The sequence below is a fragment of the Hetaerina americana genome, unplaced genomic scaffold (genome assembly GCF_022747635.1).
Source record: "Hetaerina americana unplaced genomic scaffold, ioHetAmer1.1.p SCAF_1, whole genome shotgun sequence".
NCBI lineage: Eukaryota > Metazoa > Arthropoda > Insecta > Odonata > Calopterygidae > Hetaerina > Hetaerina americana.
The window spans coordinates 64,810,790-64,827,462 of NW_027286069.1; the positions used below are offsets into that span (position 1 = coordinate 64,810,790).

Below are 16,673 nucleotides of genomic sequence, written 5' to 3' on the forward strand. Positions count from 1 at the left end.
TGTATTTCAAATTGTCACATAAAAAATATGGCAGTCACCTATAATGCAACATACATACTCAAGCCAATCCACAATCAAGGTCAAAGTATCTTTAAATATGGATTTCTTTGATCAATGGTCATATTCAGGTATAAAGACCTGATGTAAACAATTTTGCTGGGTGAAAACCGTGTACGTTTTGTTGGAGTCTTCAGTTCAAACTGAGACAATTTTTATGTAAACACCAGCAAATTATGCAGGCCTACACACCAGAGGATATTAGCCTTTGGTTCATGCATGTGATCCCAGTTTCACACACAATGAAGTATTCATAAAAGTACGTAGTATATTACAACAAGGTAATAAATAGATACAAATAAAAGAACAGAAAGCTTGCAAAAAAAATTTATTTAATATACTTTTCAAAGTAGAATATCATTTTCATAATTGACAATATGTGCCTTCACAGATGGAGTATCATTTGAAATATTTGGTTGTGCTTCACATGAGTAAGGAAAAAGTATTACATATATCAATACAAAAAAAATCAGCGCTCAATTTATTTAAGAATTGAACTATTCTCATGAAATAATTTTCAATTTTATGAGTGAATGTTAAAGGCTTCATTGCTCAAATAGAACAAGATTTTTAACAAAAAACTTATATTTTGCTGCAATTAGGATTTTTTGTAGAGTAGGTTTAGGGGCAAGTTTGAGACTCTTTGTTTAATTCACTACCATACCCTAATCGGTGTTTCTGATTGCACCATGTAGCTTTTAGGCTACTAATGAAGATTTTCCGTAATCACTTCAAGCACACCCCATAGGACATGATAAATTTACTTACAAAAATGGAAGGTATCTTAAATGTGACATACTACTCCCAAAGATATATCTGTGTATTTCAGACAATTCACTTTGTAATTGAATTATATTTACAGATAATTTCAATGTGGCATATTCACATTTGGGCACATTATTATAAACATAGTTTCAATTTTTTACCTACTGAACTCCAAAGTATAATCATTCGATTGCCAATCCAGCAGGCAAAAACTCTGGAATTGTACAATAAAGAATTTAGGAAGAGTGTTTAGTCTCAATCAAATTAAAATAATGATAAATATTGGAACTCTCCATGATATAATTCAGCAAGTTACTTTAGTGGCTATAATCAAAATGGTTTTGACTGTCATCGTTAGATAAACCAGTAGTAAATTCACAATTCCATTAATTACGGCAGTATTTTGATGCTTGCATACACACTTCCTTCATGTTCATGACAATACAGCATTACACGATGCCACTCCATAAGTATTTTTACTGGCCAAATTTGATTTAAATTAACAAGCTTGTAGAACTCAAGGGCAGTTACTCAAGACAATAGTCTTCTAATTGCCAAAGATTCCCAGGAGGAGAGTAAAATAAACATCATTACATAGTATTAAAAATAGACACCTTGAAATCGAATTGTGCATTTTGAATAAAACCAAATATTTTAATTTGGCGACTAGAGTAAAGGTGATTTAAAAAACTTAAGCCTAAGGAAATAAGGCACAGTCTTTTGCATCAAATAGGTCAAGGATTTCAATCCCTACCTAAAATGGACAGGTACTTCTGTGGATGCCTTTGGTATGTATAAAAGCGTTATTAAGTAGTATTCTCAGAAATGTGAGCATTTAAAAATATGATAGTTATCACAGCCTCTGAGGCCTGATCTTTGGTTAAATGACAATCTGCCACAATAGATTAGGCAAATGCTGAGTCAACCTCTTTTAGTATAAATTGGATTTTTAAATCTCCAGGAAAATATTTGGAATTTAAAGAAAGCCTAATCTCACCATAAAATAGGCCTCACAACAGTTTGATATGCCTGCAATATTGCCTCTTCTTGCCTAAGCTCCCAAAGTAACATCTTCTATAGTTAAATACAACCACATGGTATATACATATACTCTCTCTTTAAAATAACAAAAACAATAGAAATTAAAAGTTAGAAGATCACAGAATTGCCCCATTTTAACAATTTCTGAATTAAAAAAATAAAATTCTTTGGTAGCTCAAACAATAAAATCAACACCATCCACTCTACTGACTTTAACAAGAGTGAATCAAGACTTGAACATGATAGTATAAAGACAAGGCAATGATAATTATTTTTGAGCACATACTGGTACATAAAACTAGACAAATATTACATGGTATAAATAAAAGCATCATATTCTCAGATAACTATCACATAAATACGCTCACTTCATAGCTTTGTGTTTCTGGTCGAGAATTAAACAACCGAGTAGTTTCCTGAACTGCTGAACTGCCATCATTATTGTTTGTATCTGCAGGATGCATCATAAGTGATGGAGTTTCTTGTAATGTGAGGGGTACAAGAGAAACAGGAATAGGACGTGATGATGGTCTATCCTCCAAAACCAAGTGGACCACTTGATTGACCGTCTTCCAGCGTAGGAACATGCTCCAATGATACCTACAATATATGAATCAGAACTTTACAAATTATGATTTAAAAAGCTATTTAGCAGATATTCCATATCAATATTAATCAACATCACAATAGAAAACAGTCCCATGCCAAAATACAGGAAGAAAACAAACAACAGGTACAAAATACCTGTATGTTTTCCGTTCATTTATAATGTTTAGGGCAATATACTAAAATATCATCAGATCACAACATTTTTACAAGTAAATTCAATAGGTACATAATTTGCTAATATCAAGCTATCTATAAAAAAATAACAAATTTATGTCTTCCTAATTATTCAGGGCCATTTGATAACTACATAACATTTGAACACCATTCACTAATTAAGTTGATGTTTATGAACATGATTAACACCACAAAAAATCAGCTACCTGGATCTTTAGGTAAAGGTTAAATAAAGCAATAAATAGTCTTTCAAACACAAGTGTCTCTTTACCTTTATTCATTACTCTAATACACTACGAATGAAAATTATAGAAAATAAATTCTAATGGATTTTGGGTTCTGGGGGTAAATGACATGAAATGACCCATGGCAACAACCATTTCTCTTGCATCCTGGTCTAACTGATTCATCCTCTGAATTTTCCCAGCTTATTACATGTAAAGCACTTCAAATAAGCAACATCTCACGTTGTGAATAAAATATAAAAGTGGTAATCAGCTGAGAATGTTTTGAACTGAAGGGATTATTTTCTTGGGTTCACAGTTACAGGATATAAATTTTTATACGCACACATAAATTAAAAGAAAATTAGGTACGTGTTTTTTAATTTTTAATTTAAAGAAAAAGCTGGGCATGAAGGGTAGCTAACCAATTATGTGCACCCAATTACAATCGAGAAGACACTAATAAAAAACAACATCTGAGGTAACAGACAAGTAACTGGAATATATCGAAGAAAAAAATGCCCAGCACATGAACATGGGGTCGATGGGGTGAAGACACAGACCACAGTGACTGCTTTCATAAAAACATTTTGCTGACCAAAGGACCCAAAGAAATACAGTTTACTTTGGTGAACGTGTTGGTAAAAATATCTACCTTTCCTGGATGAAAGTGTACATTTTAAAGAACGAAATGTTCAAAAATTGAATAATGCTTACCAGTTAGGAAGAAAATTTCAAATGATCTTATGGTGGACCCTGACTTTTTGGACAACATAATCAAAAGTTCGATATTCAAAAAAAGACTCTGAAACAAAGCGGCAAAATTCCAAATTGCACACTGCAGCATCATCTCGTCCAAAAAAGGCTCGAATGAGCAAAGCCAGTGTGAAAGCCATGGTCATTATTTTCTTTGATGTCAAGGGGGTGGCCCACTATGAATTTGTACCAGGGGGCAGACAGTGAATTGTCCTTTTTAACTAAAAAAGCTAAAAAGACTGCAAATAAGGGTCAACCTTGTGAGGCCAGCCAGTTGGAAATTGTTACAAATATCAAAGTATAAAATGCTTGGTAATATCTACATATTACTTGCCAACATTACAAAGTTATTAGCAATACAAAGCAAATTAGAAAGTTATACATAACAAGTGTGACTTTTCAAAGGATTCAATCAACAAGTCTCTTTGAGAAACCAACCACTGGTCTTTGAGTTTATAGAATAATTCATTACCTTTGTTAGGGCATTCAGAAATAGTGCATATGAGTGCTTTAGAACACTGATTAATTACCAAAACGTAATCAACTAAGCTTGGAAGAATTTCCACAAACAGATTACCGGAATGTTATGCTGCACCATCCAAGGAAACCAAGTAGAAGAAAGCAACAGAGGACAGCTAGACCTGCTCCTTCCCAAACACCATGGCGTAGATATACAGCTGCAGCCATGGCACACAAGTAAACAGAAACTAAACACAGCGGCATCAGCAAAGTTAGGCACATCATGTCGCCCAATAAGCCACCTGATCCAGGTGATCCATTCCCACCTCCATTTCGGACCCACTGTAGATATTATAAAAAGAACCATCCCATTAGGGCACACAATTTTAAAACTAAATGAAAATATAAAAAAATTGTTGATGAAATTCAACAATTGACAATAAGTTGCATATTTATTTAATTAATCAAGGAAGACACAGGCATTTAAACTAAAATAGGTATGCAATCATAATTATGACATAGGTATGTAATCAATCACATTGTGCATTGGGATAGTGTGATGGCTAACGTACTGGCTTCCCACCCAGAGGGTTCGGGCTCAAATCCTAGAGGCAGCAGATCTTTTTCAGTGGTATCCCGATCCTTGCTTGACCCTAATTGAGTTGACGAATTTTGAAAGCCAAGGCACCAAAACAATGCTCAAAAAAATCTTACAAAATATTTGGAAGCCCTTTGTAGGCAGATACTGCCAGAATCCTGAGTTTTGTTGAGGGGTGATAATGAATTTAAAAAATTGTAAATGAAATGCACCCTTTTGGAAAACTTCCACTGCCTCTGCTAATTAAAATGAGCATATATTTGCTGAAGCACTTTAATATTGTTTATTGGGGTAACATAACTTACCTCACAAAATGGCTTTGATTTACGATGAGTGGTAAATTTGAATTTGCAAATTTCACAATGATCAAGGTTAGAAGCAGAAAGCCAATGCTCCAAACAACTGCGGTGGACAAGTCCCAAGGTACCAATACAATCACACGGTGATATCAAAGGCTCAACAACAGTCCTACCAGCATTCCTACGCTGGCTTCCATCTGTTCCTCCACTCTCACCTATTTTTATCCATGGAATAGACAATTTATCAAGAGGTGTGCAAATCTTGTATGTAAAGAATCAAAATAATTGGCACATTAATAATAATGAATATATCTCTATCAAAATATATCACAACCAAAATATTATAGCACATTGCTAGCAAATGTAAAACTTCAAGTTCACCAAAGTAAATACTATTGACAGCAGTTTCTCTTGGAATACATTACAATATAGTAACTACTAATAAGGTACTTAACGCTTTCAGGCTTCTTTAATATGGATATGCATAAGGTATTCATTGTGAACCACATATCTTAAAAACATGCAATGCATTAACCGTAAATGCTGCATGGTCTTATCATGGTAACATACACCTAGGTACATTTATTTTCAATAAAAAATTAAGATTACTCATGTTAGATGCATATATATCATACATATTGAGCCCATGTGCTGAATTAGGGTGATATTGATATCTGAGCTGCTCACATACATTTGCGACAGTTGATGTGAAAATGTTTAAAGAAATTATTCACCAAGAATCTAATATCTGCATAAGTGTGGAAAGATAAAAGTCTATATCCATAGTCTCTGTTCCAATGATTCTTAACAATGTATGGATGCTAATGTTTAAAATTTAATGCAAATCATTATCTGTATAAGTCTATTGGTGGGAAGACAACAAGATTTAACTCAAACATGACATCCCAGATAATATGTACGCTATCAGCTAGTTGGATTTCAATCAGGATGAAGAAGGTTTATAGAAATTTTTTAAGGCTACTAGACACTGTAGATGCTGGAATCCTGCTGGTTGAGGAAACCGGTACAAAATTCTGGATTCATATGGAAAAGTTAAGCTGGAATATGGCTGAATTTAACCTTTCATATTGAAAATGCCAAGCTGAATTGCAGCAAGCACGCTAGAAAATTCTACATGAACTTTTACTTACATCGATGGGATACAGCTCATGCATCAGCAGAGACGCAACTTAATCGCAAAACGAACACAAATATAAAGATATTGAATGTCTCTGGCCAGTTTTATAAAAATATTAACAGAAGGCTAATTATTACAGCCACTGAGCAATGTCCAACACGTCAGCGTCATTCTTACATAAACATTTTTTACGGCAAATTCCAAAGAAACTGCGGGAGATGCCGCAACAGTAACTTTTAACGGAGTCATCCGCTAATGTGCATTTCAATGCAACAAGTCCTTTCAATGCAACAAAATCCCAGTCAAGGCGAATGATTTTTACACTCTGAAATTGTTGCATTGAAATGTTTTACGGCAATCATTTTCTTCAGTAATAAATGAAACTGTTTTAACAGTTTGATGGAATAATTCCATCGTATAGATTAACTGAAACACAGCAACTCGACAATTTACCTTAAACGAACACAGTTTCACCACTGTGGAATCATCAGGTGATGATACATCAAAAAACAAGGTAAATTCACGTGACGATGCCACATAGTAGTGCAAACATGGTCGGTTAAAGTATAAATTGGTCGTTTATTCAGGTCGTTCATTCATTTATTAAAATTGTGGAATCGGTTTCATTTTTACCAATACTACAACATAACATTGTTAAATTTAATCACATACTTAGTTTTGATATTCATCCATACCTTCATGACAGATTCGACAAATTGAACCACTGCTGGAATGTCTCCTATCACTTCTTGAAGAAGCAGGTGACTTCGGCGACGAAACCACTTCTTTAACAGTTAACACTCTTTCTTGCGACAGGTTCGGTTGCATTAGTTTTTCCATTGTAGCTCTTCATGGAATAAAAAATATAAAGATTGCATACTTTTATTGAAACGCCACTGAAGTCAACATACGAAAAGATTTTCCCGAGTTTGTTTTTCTTAGTGATATTAATGACCAGCCAAATAACAAATTTTATTGCATTGAAGTCAAAATTATGTTTCACAGCTAACCTTAAGGAAAATGGATTTCCAATCCCTATCCTCTTCCGTTTAATTCTGCAAATACAGAAAAGGTCGGACTAATTGACTATGAGAAACCCTGGACGTCCTTTTCAAGCGCACTAACACTATATCGTCTGCATTTTACCCAAACAACACGTGTTGTTCAATGTACACCTATCAAAATCGACAACGCATATGCCACATTCGTATTTAAATGAAAAAATTACTCTTATGTCACTATTCTAATGGAACATGAAATTATCTCCAGGAACTAGCTAATTAAACTACAGCAGCCGACTTCTAACCATTGAAATCAGACAGGAAGTGTAACTAATTAGCAACTATGTTGTAATATTGAAAGTGTCAATTCATGAACCATCAACAGATACAGTAAATAGAAAAAGAGTTAATTAAACAAATATTTATTTTAGCGAATAAATAAGACTATTTGTTTGGAAAAAAATGAATAAAGTACAATTGCAAAAATTAAGTTGACGGACCCACCGGAAATCGGTGAGTACACGTCAGTTTTTCGAAATGACAGTCTTGTGTTTCTAGTATGTTGTATTTTTTGCGAAAAACTTGGAAATGTTCGTTACTTTAGGAAATTGTTGTCGACACCATGAAAAATATTGTTTGCTGCGTTCACTGGACGTTATTAATTGTGTCAATTGTTTCCTGGTAAGATATTTTGTGCAAGAACGAGTGTTTATGTTCTGCTAGACAAGTGATTTTGCCCAGACGTCAGGCACCCCACTATATCCGAATCATTTTGTTTCATTTATGCACATATTTTTTCGTCATCGTAGCTTCATTGAAAATAGCTCCCTGATCTCTTAGCGGTTTTATAATAATGTTAATAAATACGTAGTACACGCAAATCAAAGTGGTTTTTACGTCAGGATATTTTTCCAGTCTCTTTGTGAAAATAGCCTCACTAGCATTAACAAAATCATGATCATTTAATGATGTTTATAATGAATATATGTGTAAGTTTAATTTAGAATAATGTCTGATTTGCGATCACATTTTAGTGGTTATTTTCAATTTCGAGGTTATCACGTCTTTAAAATCAAATCAACGTAAAACAGTGAATGGGCTCTGATCATATCATATTTTTGCATTTTATGAAAAATCACCCAATATAGTTCCAAATTCTAAAGTTTAAGTTCAGTAATTGTACGGAAATGCTAATTTAATAAATGTAGATATTAAGTTAAATGGCACGCATTTAGGTTTACATTGAGATTTTTCTGTTATTTCGCCTTGTGATAGCAGCTGCCTGCTTGCCCTGGTAGTGTCATGTGAGGGGACCAGTAAGTCAATCGATGGATCATCTCCTGGAATTGCAGCACCCACACAGCCCCCAAATACCCTCCCTAAGTCAAACTATGTGGTCCCATCCTCAAATAATGATAACTTGCTGGATGAGAGACCGACGAATGTCAAAGAGATTCTGAACGGCAATTCCACAGAATCGAATGCTGGACTTGGGACATCCAGAGCAACCATCGACCCAGACGGTACAAGTCATTCATTGTATAGCGAAGACCATCAAGCCAAGCAAACTACGAAGGTAAATATATTTTAATATTAATATACTACAGTGATAAATGCCAACCGATTTAGCTACAACCTTTTCTACCACAATTCCGGTAATGATCGGAAATCTTAATAGTAACTAGTTGTAGTTAAAGGAAATAATCGCAAGCTTCAGAAGTAAATTTACTGTCCAAAAGAATGTATTAGCAAGTACCTGAAGGTTTTTGTCCAAATTTAGATTTTTCCTTTTATCGAGGCATAGTTTCTCAATGGTCAATTTTTTTAGCGCTTCTTTTGGCAAGAGATGCTACCTTATTTGAATATTTATTCTTCCTAAATAAACAAAGTTTATATTCACTGTTCCATGTGTCAAAATGAAGGGAAGGGTTCATGTGATTTCTGGAAAAAATTTATTATTGGCTGTTGCAGAAATCAAAGGAGTTCCTTTCATAATACCGCACAATTGGCTATTTTGCGGTATATACTGTTGTGGCTAAGATGCTGTCAAATATACTCAGAAAATGAGACTCAAAAATTAAGATACCTCAATCTGCCTAAGAAACAATTGTCTTTCGTTATTAATTCATCCACTTGTCATTTATTGGTGGCCCACCTCATGATGTACTTGTATTATGTTAAAATGGCAATGGCTTAGTCAGCAATATGTAATGAATTGAGTGTCAATTCATGAGGATTTTTACTGACTGGGTGAGAGGATGTCCCACATAGGTAATGGATGCAGGAAATGAATTTTGCAAATCCATTAGGTTTTAATTGTGGGAGAACCTTAAAGTCAAAATTAGTATGGCCCTATTTCAGCTGTTTTAAAAAATTTTACTCCGCTGTAATATGCTATGGTCCCCTTTTTAAGTGGTAGTTTGTATAAATGGGCATTTATCCTCTATTCTTCTGGAAAGAAACGAAGGAAGCATTTTAGTAAGACTGGCCTTTACTGGAATGAGTGAATATGCATGGATGATATGACTGCTAGCACAAAAGAATGTATGGAGTGTACTGAAATAAATAGGCTAAGAATAACGATAGGTAAAGGAATGTTAGGGCATTAACGTTTAGATTTTTTCCAAAAGAACCTAAGGCACCGTAATTTACCATACTTTTCAATGGTTCATTTAGTATAGCTAGGTGTTTGCTAAAATATCCAATTATTATAAATTAAAATTGAAAATATTTTCACTAATAGGTAAAACCTTGTTTCTTAGCATTTAATGTACTATTAGGGCTACCAAACCATTTCAAGTCATGTTCTGAAGGATGTATCTGTTTGCACAAAAGAATAAGGAAAACCCATTTTTTCTGATTTAACTGAAGGACATTTGATGGCAGGAACAAATTTTATTGCTGAATTGATGATGGAGGAGATAACTGTATTTTAATGGAAAATTTAAGTTTATTTTTGCTTTCACAATTAAAGTAATTTAACAACTGTTAAGATGGATGGTAGTGCATAAAAAACCTTTAAAATAGTTTTTTTTTATGGACACTCTTATCAATTTACTCTGTTTTGCAACTGATAAATCTATGTAGATCTTATAGGCAGTTATTTGTTGAAGCCTTCTTACAAGGTTTGGTATTTGTTAAATAGAGTAAAGGCATTCACATATGTTATTCAATATTTAAATGAAACATTTTATTACTTTGAGGTATTCTAGGAGATGTGAAGTTGAGACAGGTGACTCTTTTGAATAATGTAATAAAGATATGCTTTCATATTTTTATTATATATGTATATTTAATTACTTTAATAAAGTTGAATCCAATCTGGACTATAAAATAACTTCACTATCAGTGAGCTAGATTATGATGCTTTTGTAATTTTATGGTATGCACATCCATTTTGGAAATTTTAAGCCCCAAATAATTCTGAGAAATTAGAAATTGGAAAGCCAGATTACATATTCATCAATTACATACCCTTATTTTAACTCAATTTTCATAAAATTAATTGATTCTGATTGTATAGTTCCTGTCCCTTGTTCTAATTATTGATGTGGATTCACCATGTTAACTTTATGACATGGGTCTGATTTATAAGGTTGAAGAGTATTTCCTTGGAATCACATACTTACTTGAATTATGAAATCAGCAATCGAAAGCACATGGGAAATACCTCATTTAGAGTAAATTTTAACTTCCAAGTATTTTCAAGTGAAAGAAGGTTAATCTTGCTGTATGTACCATTGAAAAACAGAGGATGTCATTTCTAGATATTCATTTGTTGACAATAAAACTTCTATATTTTTGTGAATACAATTGGTCCATAAGTATCAGAGCCCATAATGGCATGGCCATCATTACAGGGCTGAGTCCTAATTTTCTCAGCTGTGTGAACTATTGATCTTCCATCTCATCTTTCCTTCAACTGTTTTATATCCTTATCCTCATTATCATAGCATTTATATTAATTTAATGAAACAGTTTTCTATCAGGAATTTTAAATAGTGGTTGATTTTTAATCTCTCAGTGATAACATGGTTGCATTTAATGATTTTTTTCAGGGAATTGAAAATGTTCCTTTAGCCGAGATTCATTCAAGTTTTGAAGAATCTGTCATTGAAACAAAGCAGTGCATCTCATGTGGTCAAGATACAGAAGGGAGTGAAAAACCAAAAATTGATCATACTGAAAGCTTCAGCAGCAGCTCAGGAAGTGGGTGAGTGTGGACATTTTATTTGTTTTAGTTTTATCCTGGCTTCTGACAGGTTTTTAATCAACTTGACAAGACAAGCCCCTTAATTTCTCAACACATTGGAGCTGAAGAAAAAGTTAGCGTTATTAGGTGAGGGTATGATGAGTAGGGAGGTGCGGTGTTTATGAAAAGATTGAGGGAAGATGAAATGTATTAATACAGTATGTAAAATGATACATTGCATGTGATGGGCAATAAGCCCTGTGAAAAGTCACTGGGTCCATTCCATTATCATCCTTTCACAAAAACAAATCAATGTACAAGTTTGGGGAATATGATGTTTCTATGAAGAATGGCCTTTTGAAGACCTCAACTTCCAATGAAAACCTTGGGCTGTTGAGAAGACTGAATACCTAATGTGTTTTTTAAAATCCTTTACAATCATTTCCTTTGCAATTTCAACATAGTCTTAATTTATTGAGTACTTTAAATCTTTCCATAATGAATTTTGAAAGTCTTGCCATTTGTTTGTGTAGGTGATGAGTGTTGCCCATGCCATTGTTAAAGCCCTGCCCATGTAAAAGCATGAAGACTGATTTGAAAATTGGAATAGACTTGAGTGGATTGTAGTGAGAAGCAGTTTACCAGGTTCCAGTTTACATCCTTTATCAGTTTGAATTTTATGTGTTAATACTAATTTTAATCTCTCTTTCATTGAAGATAGTGATATTCCAGAGCTGTAGTCATTCTGTTGTTGGATATTGAAATTATATTCTCAAAATGAACACTTTTATCAATCTTCGAACTGTGCTTATGATAAAATTTATTTTTCACTTTTTTTGCACCTTAGGGATTGAAATGTTACTGCTCGTAGAGAGGCAGTGGTTACTTTGGTGCAAGCCTGCAGATATTTGGGTACAAATATCAAGTTGAATTGTTTTGACTCTCTTCTTCCTCTTACAGGGCAATAGCCGACTTATTTTGTTTCAGCAATAGATGCCCAAAATCATTGTGAGTTTTAGCTCTCTTACTCTTCATTTATCTTGTTCTCTGTTAGTGGCTGTGTCACTCTTATATTTATGCATATTTAATTTGCAGATGTGATTCATCAATTATATATTTTTATCTAATCGTAATTAGAACACTACTTCATTATATTTATATTTTGCATTGTCATTGTGCACAATATATTTTGTGTAATAGTTAGAAAGTTTTTCTCTCTTGAGCTTGTAGTTCAGTTCTGTTGCTGATGATGAACATGCTGTTTTACCTGCAGGCAATATTGCTATAAGGTAAAGAAAATAAGGTGTATTGAAATACTTTCATTCATACAGCAAATATCTTTTCAGAATTTTGCCCTCAGTATTATTTATTATTCTGCTTGAAGACATATTTGTTTTGAAGGTGGAAGCGAGGGGCTGTTAACAGGTTATTATGATATGAATTGACTTGACCACTTACTTTATGGGTTGGGATACCCAGTGTTATTATTTTATTGATATCATGTGAAGTTGGCTTAAATTAAAGTAAAATAAAGTAACTTTAAAGAATAAATTCATCCAATGGATCACCGAGCTGGTAGCTGATATTCATTACACTAGCATTAACCTTCAACTTAACCCAGTATGAAACATATTTTACGTCTTAAAAGAGAGCATGTTTCTTTGTTTACGTATATGTTTTTCCCTGTTAAAGCAACTATGCATGAATTCGGATTTCTTAAATCATCCTGTGGGGTTTCTTTACCATAACATAGTGGTCTAGAATATTTTTCGAGGGGCCAAACTATGTTCACTTGAGGTAAATTTTTGGTACCCATGCTTGATAGCCCCGAGGCCGCGGTGGCGCCCATTCTTGCACTGCCTGCTTTCCCCATTGCCAGGCTATTTTTAGTTCCCTCGCCGGAAAAAAAGGCAAGGCCGTCGTGTGTGTGTTTGTGTGCGAGAACGGGTTTTGATGAGCGATCGGATAGTGACGCGAAATCCACGGCGGAAACTTTCTCCTCGGAACCAAGAGTGATCACGGGATTCGGTGGAATGGGGTTGAGGGTTAGGATTTTCGGCAATTCCACACGTTCCAAGGCTTTCTGGTGTGTCCCGCTTGCATCCCGTCTCGCGAATTCGACGGAGACCCCCTGGGAAATGAGTGAAACTCTGCTTTGTATTGGGGCGAAACGAGGTGACCTTCAAATTATTAATCCCTCGGTCTTCTGTCACGTAGCCTTTCAAATGAGTCACGGAAGACTTCGGAAGAAGTATTTAGGCGGTGAATCTAGAGGCACAAGTGCAGGGCCATTTAACCCCGTGTGTGGAGGACTTGGTCGCCTGTGGAGACAAAAATAGAAGTTCATGGGCATTCCTATTATTTTTTATCGTCTAGGCTGACGTTCCAAAGAAGGTGTGGGTGGTTCTAACACCAGGGTAATGCGTATAATTAACAATCCATTCAGTAATGAAAATAAAAATCCTAGAGTATTCACTTTGCTACACAGAGAAATGAGAGGAAATGACTGGAATTAATCATGGTGTAAGATTTTCGGGGTGATACTTGAAGAAAATATATAAATGATATGAGGATTCTAGTAATGCTGGTTGGTTAATTAATAAAAGTTATGCCATTTAAATAGTTTGTAACTATGTATGTTTAATGCTCGTGGTGTTTATTGGCGCGTCAGCATGTTTCAATTATCGTCCCCTACATCTACATGGTATCCCGGAAGCAACTGCTACGGTATGTGGTGATTTCATACCAGGCATGTAACGTCCAAATTAAGTAGTTAAAATGTTAATTACCAAAAAATAAGTTAACCGATTCCAATAATGGAAATATATTTACAGCAGCATTGTGCGCCTCAGTATCTTATTGTGAAAAAGTTCTCTACTAATTTTGCGTGATTATAGGTGTATTACACTATATTTTTATACATTGTTTGACAACGCTCAGGTAGTAGCGGTGATCTGATAATTTATATAGTAGAAATAAAAATGATTTTATGTCTTCATTAAACGTCGTCAGGGTAACAGACTTTCACAGCATATTAAAAACGGTGTTGTAAACGAGTAATTTGAGTTTGCGGTTCAAATTCTGCGAGTGAGCTCGTGACTGCTGTGTCACGTGAGGGAAGCCTTGGTGGCGTGTTTCTTTTGTCCCTTATTCATTTATCTTACAGTCTTCCCTCTGGCTCGTCAGTATTTTAACTCCCCGTCGCCGCCTGTTGATTCTTTTCTCCCCCAGCCCTTCTTGGCTCCTTACATCGATCGTCCTTAGGCACGCATAGACTACAGAAGGTCGCGCTTAAAAATGTTTGTGACTGTAGTCGGGGATGAAAAAAATCGATGCATTATCAAAGGACTATTCACTCGACGCGTTGTCTGTTTCGTTGCTTCACCGCCTTATTTTATTTTTGGCTGATGGAACCGGGCGATATTAGGTTTGAGACTCATTTAGTAATGTTTCCTGTGAGGCTTGAGTCAGTATTGGTCTCCATATCCCTTACCTTAATCGATTTTTTCGAATTTTTTGTGTCGCGACTTGGTCCAATTTTGTACGTTCACATAGGGTGAACTGGGTTAATTAGTTGTATTTAAATGCATGCTCTTCCACTAACCTTATGTGTTTTGCTATAATAACCCATTCTTTCCGAATGACCTCATTCGTGTTCCGTTCATCTGTTTTTAAGTTTCCCTTTCAATCCCTCGTCCCTCTCCGCGGGGGCAAATTCCTGCTACCTGCAACGTTGGGTCGCATTCCCTGCCAATTAGAGACTCTTTGGGGGTAGAGTGTTTCGTGGTGCATTTTCATGTGGTAGTGATGTTTCAATTTCTTGCTTGTTGTGTCCTGGCTTCCGTGTTGTAGAATGTCTTTCGTGCTGCATCATGGGGTGCAGTTTTTTAGTTGTTTTGCGGTATATGTGTTTGCATGAGTATTGGATGAAGGGATTTTTGCATGAGTGTGTGCGCTGCTGTGGGTGTAATTTTCCGTGTTGTTTTTTTTTTTGCATGTGGTATTTTTCTTTTTTACGGTTGGTGACCTAACACCCCCCGCCACACGCCCTTGCGGCGGCTTGCGGGGTATTATGTAGATGTAGATGAACTCAATTCCTATTTTGTGCCCCCAAAAATGCTGTACATTTTAGTTAGGTTGAAAATCCATCAGAATTTAGTTTTTTGCTTTATTGGCCCAGGTATGATGCGTAATTGTTTATCGTAGGTCCCCTACTGTTGATATTAATGGGGAACCGCAAATTCCACCTTAGCGAGATCTGCGCAGTACCTGCTGGGCGTCGGTATTTTTCCTGCCTTGACATCCGACAGAAGTAGGAAATTATTTTATTAAAGTTTTATTAAAGTATTTATGAGTGCATTTTTCCAGATCAAGGAAAGCTACAAGGCTCATCTTGTTTGTTGTACAACGTTAAAGGTTAATTCACGTAAATATTAGATTGTGTCTTGCATATATGGAACCATCAGTGTTTATCGGACTTTTTTGTTTTTTAATATTTTGCACTAATCATGTTTGTCCGAAGACAGTGATGATTTGGTTAATGTTTGCTACCTAGCAGATTTATAAACGCTGATTAGGTTTAATATTTAACGTCCCAAGGCACTTGATCGAATGGGATAGATGCTGGAGTAAATTGAGCAAAAATATTTAAAAATAACAATTCCCGGAGTAACAGTGGAATAGGAAAAATGTTATATTTTAAAGAATATTTGGAGATTAATAAGAGACTTAAGAAACTAATAAAAATTTCATATCATGAGGTATGATTCAAACCCAGGAAAAATGTCTGTCCATTTTAATCGAAAGATGTTGAAAATACTAATTCTCTTTGGTTTCACTATCCCGTTGCAGATTCCCGCAATTATACCACTCTACCCGAAAAGGGTATTTTATTTAACTCTAAACCGTTCATGAGCACTATTATCAGTAGCTTAAATGTAAGATGCAGTTTGCCCAAAATTTCTAGTACATGTAATTGTATTTCACTCTTTCACTTAACTATATCTACCTAGTCGCCACCCTGGCTGACTGTTGACATTTAAACGTGTTATGGCCTGTGATTTTGACCCTCACTAGCAAAATGTAGCTTCGCAGGTTGTATTCAGTTCAAGTACAGGGTTCGTCCGGAAATTAAGTGTACTGAGCTCAGGAAAAAAAAATTATTACACTTTTACATATCTTAAGCTAATATTCCTCAAAATAGGACCCTTGTGAGTCGATACACTTGTTCCAGCGGCGTTCCCATTCCTGGAACGCTCCCGCGAAGGCATCATCGGGAACCTATCGAAGACACGTCGTCACGGCCTCTTTGACGGCGTCCAAAGTCCCGTATCGCGTTCCTTTCAAACTCCTCTTTATCT

General features: G+C 35.2%; 2 protein-coding genes across 4 annotated transcripts in view; one reads left to right on the top strand and one right to left on the bottom strand.

The window, feature by feature from the left end:
* Window positions 1-370: 370 nt before the first annotated feature.
* LOC139692583 (E3 ubiquitin-protein ligase MARCHF3-like) lies at window positions 371-7,420 on the bottom strand. Its single transcript, XM_071590844.1, has 5 exons — window positions 7,131-7,420; window positions 6,816-6,967; window positions 4,989-5,197; window positions 4,204-4,427; window positions 371-2,463 (listed from the first exon to the last, which is right to left on the bottom strand). The coding sequence occupies exons 2-5, from the start codon at window positions 6,958-6,960 to the stop codon at window positions 2,214-2,216; spliced, it is 828 nt and encodes a 275-aa protein (XP_071446945.1). The 5' UTR covers window positions 6,961-6,967; window positions 7,131-7,420; the 3' UTR covers window positions 371-2,213.
* A 240-nt stretch (window positions 7,421-7,660) lies between these two features.
* Window positions 7,661-16,673, top strand: part of LOC139692588 (SUN domain-containing ossification factor) — a 100,203-nt gene continuing 91,190 nt past the window's right edge. The window contains exons 1-3 of one of the 3 annotated variants that reach the window (XM_071590858.1): window positions 7,661-7,802; window positions 8,397-8,697; window positions 11,180-11,334. In XM_071590858.1, coding sequence (XP_071446959.1) covers window positions 7,744-7,802; window positions 8,397-8,697; window positions 11,180-11,334 — 515 coding nt within the window. In that variant the 5' untranslated portion in view covers window positions 7,661-7,743. Of the gene's footprint in view, window positions 7,803-8,396; window positions 8,698-11,179; window positions 11,335-16,673 lie in introns of those variants that run through there. The other 2 variants (XM_071590867.1, XM_071590884.1) reach the window with 2 other exon arrangements.

Coding starts and splice junctions, on each gene's coding strand:
- LOC139692583 (XM_071590844.1), bottom strand. CDS start 6,960: ATGGAAAAACTAATGCAACCGAACCTGTCGCAAGAAAGAGTGTTAACT. Junction 4,428..4,988: donor AATCAAAGCCATTTTGTGAG/GTAAGTTATGTT, acceptor TAATATCTACAG/TGGGTCCGAAATGGAGGTGG. Junction 2,464..4,203: donor TGGTGCAGCATAACATTCCG/GTAATCTGTTTG, acceptor CATATATTGTAG/GTATCATTGGAGCATGTTCC.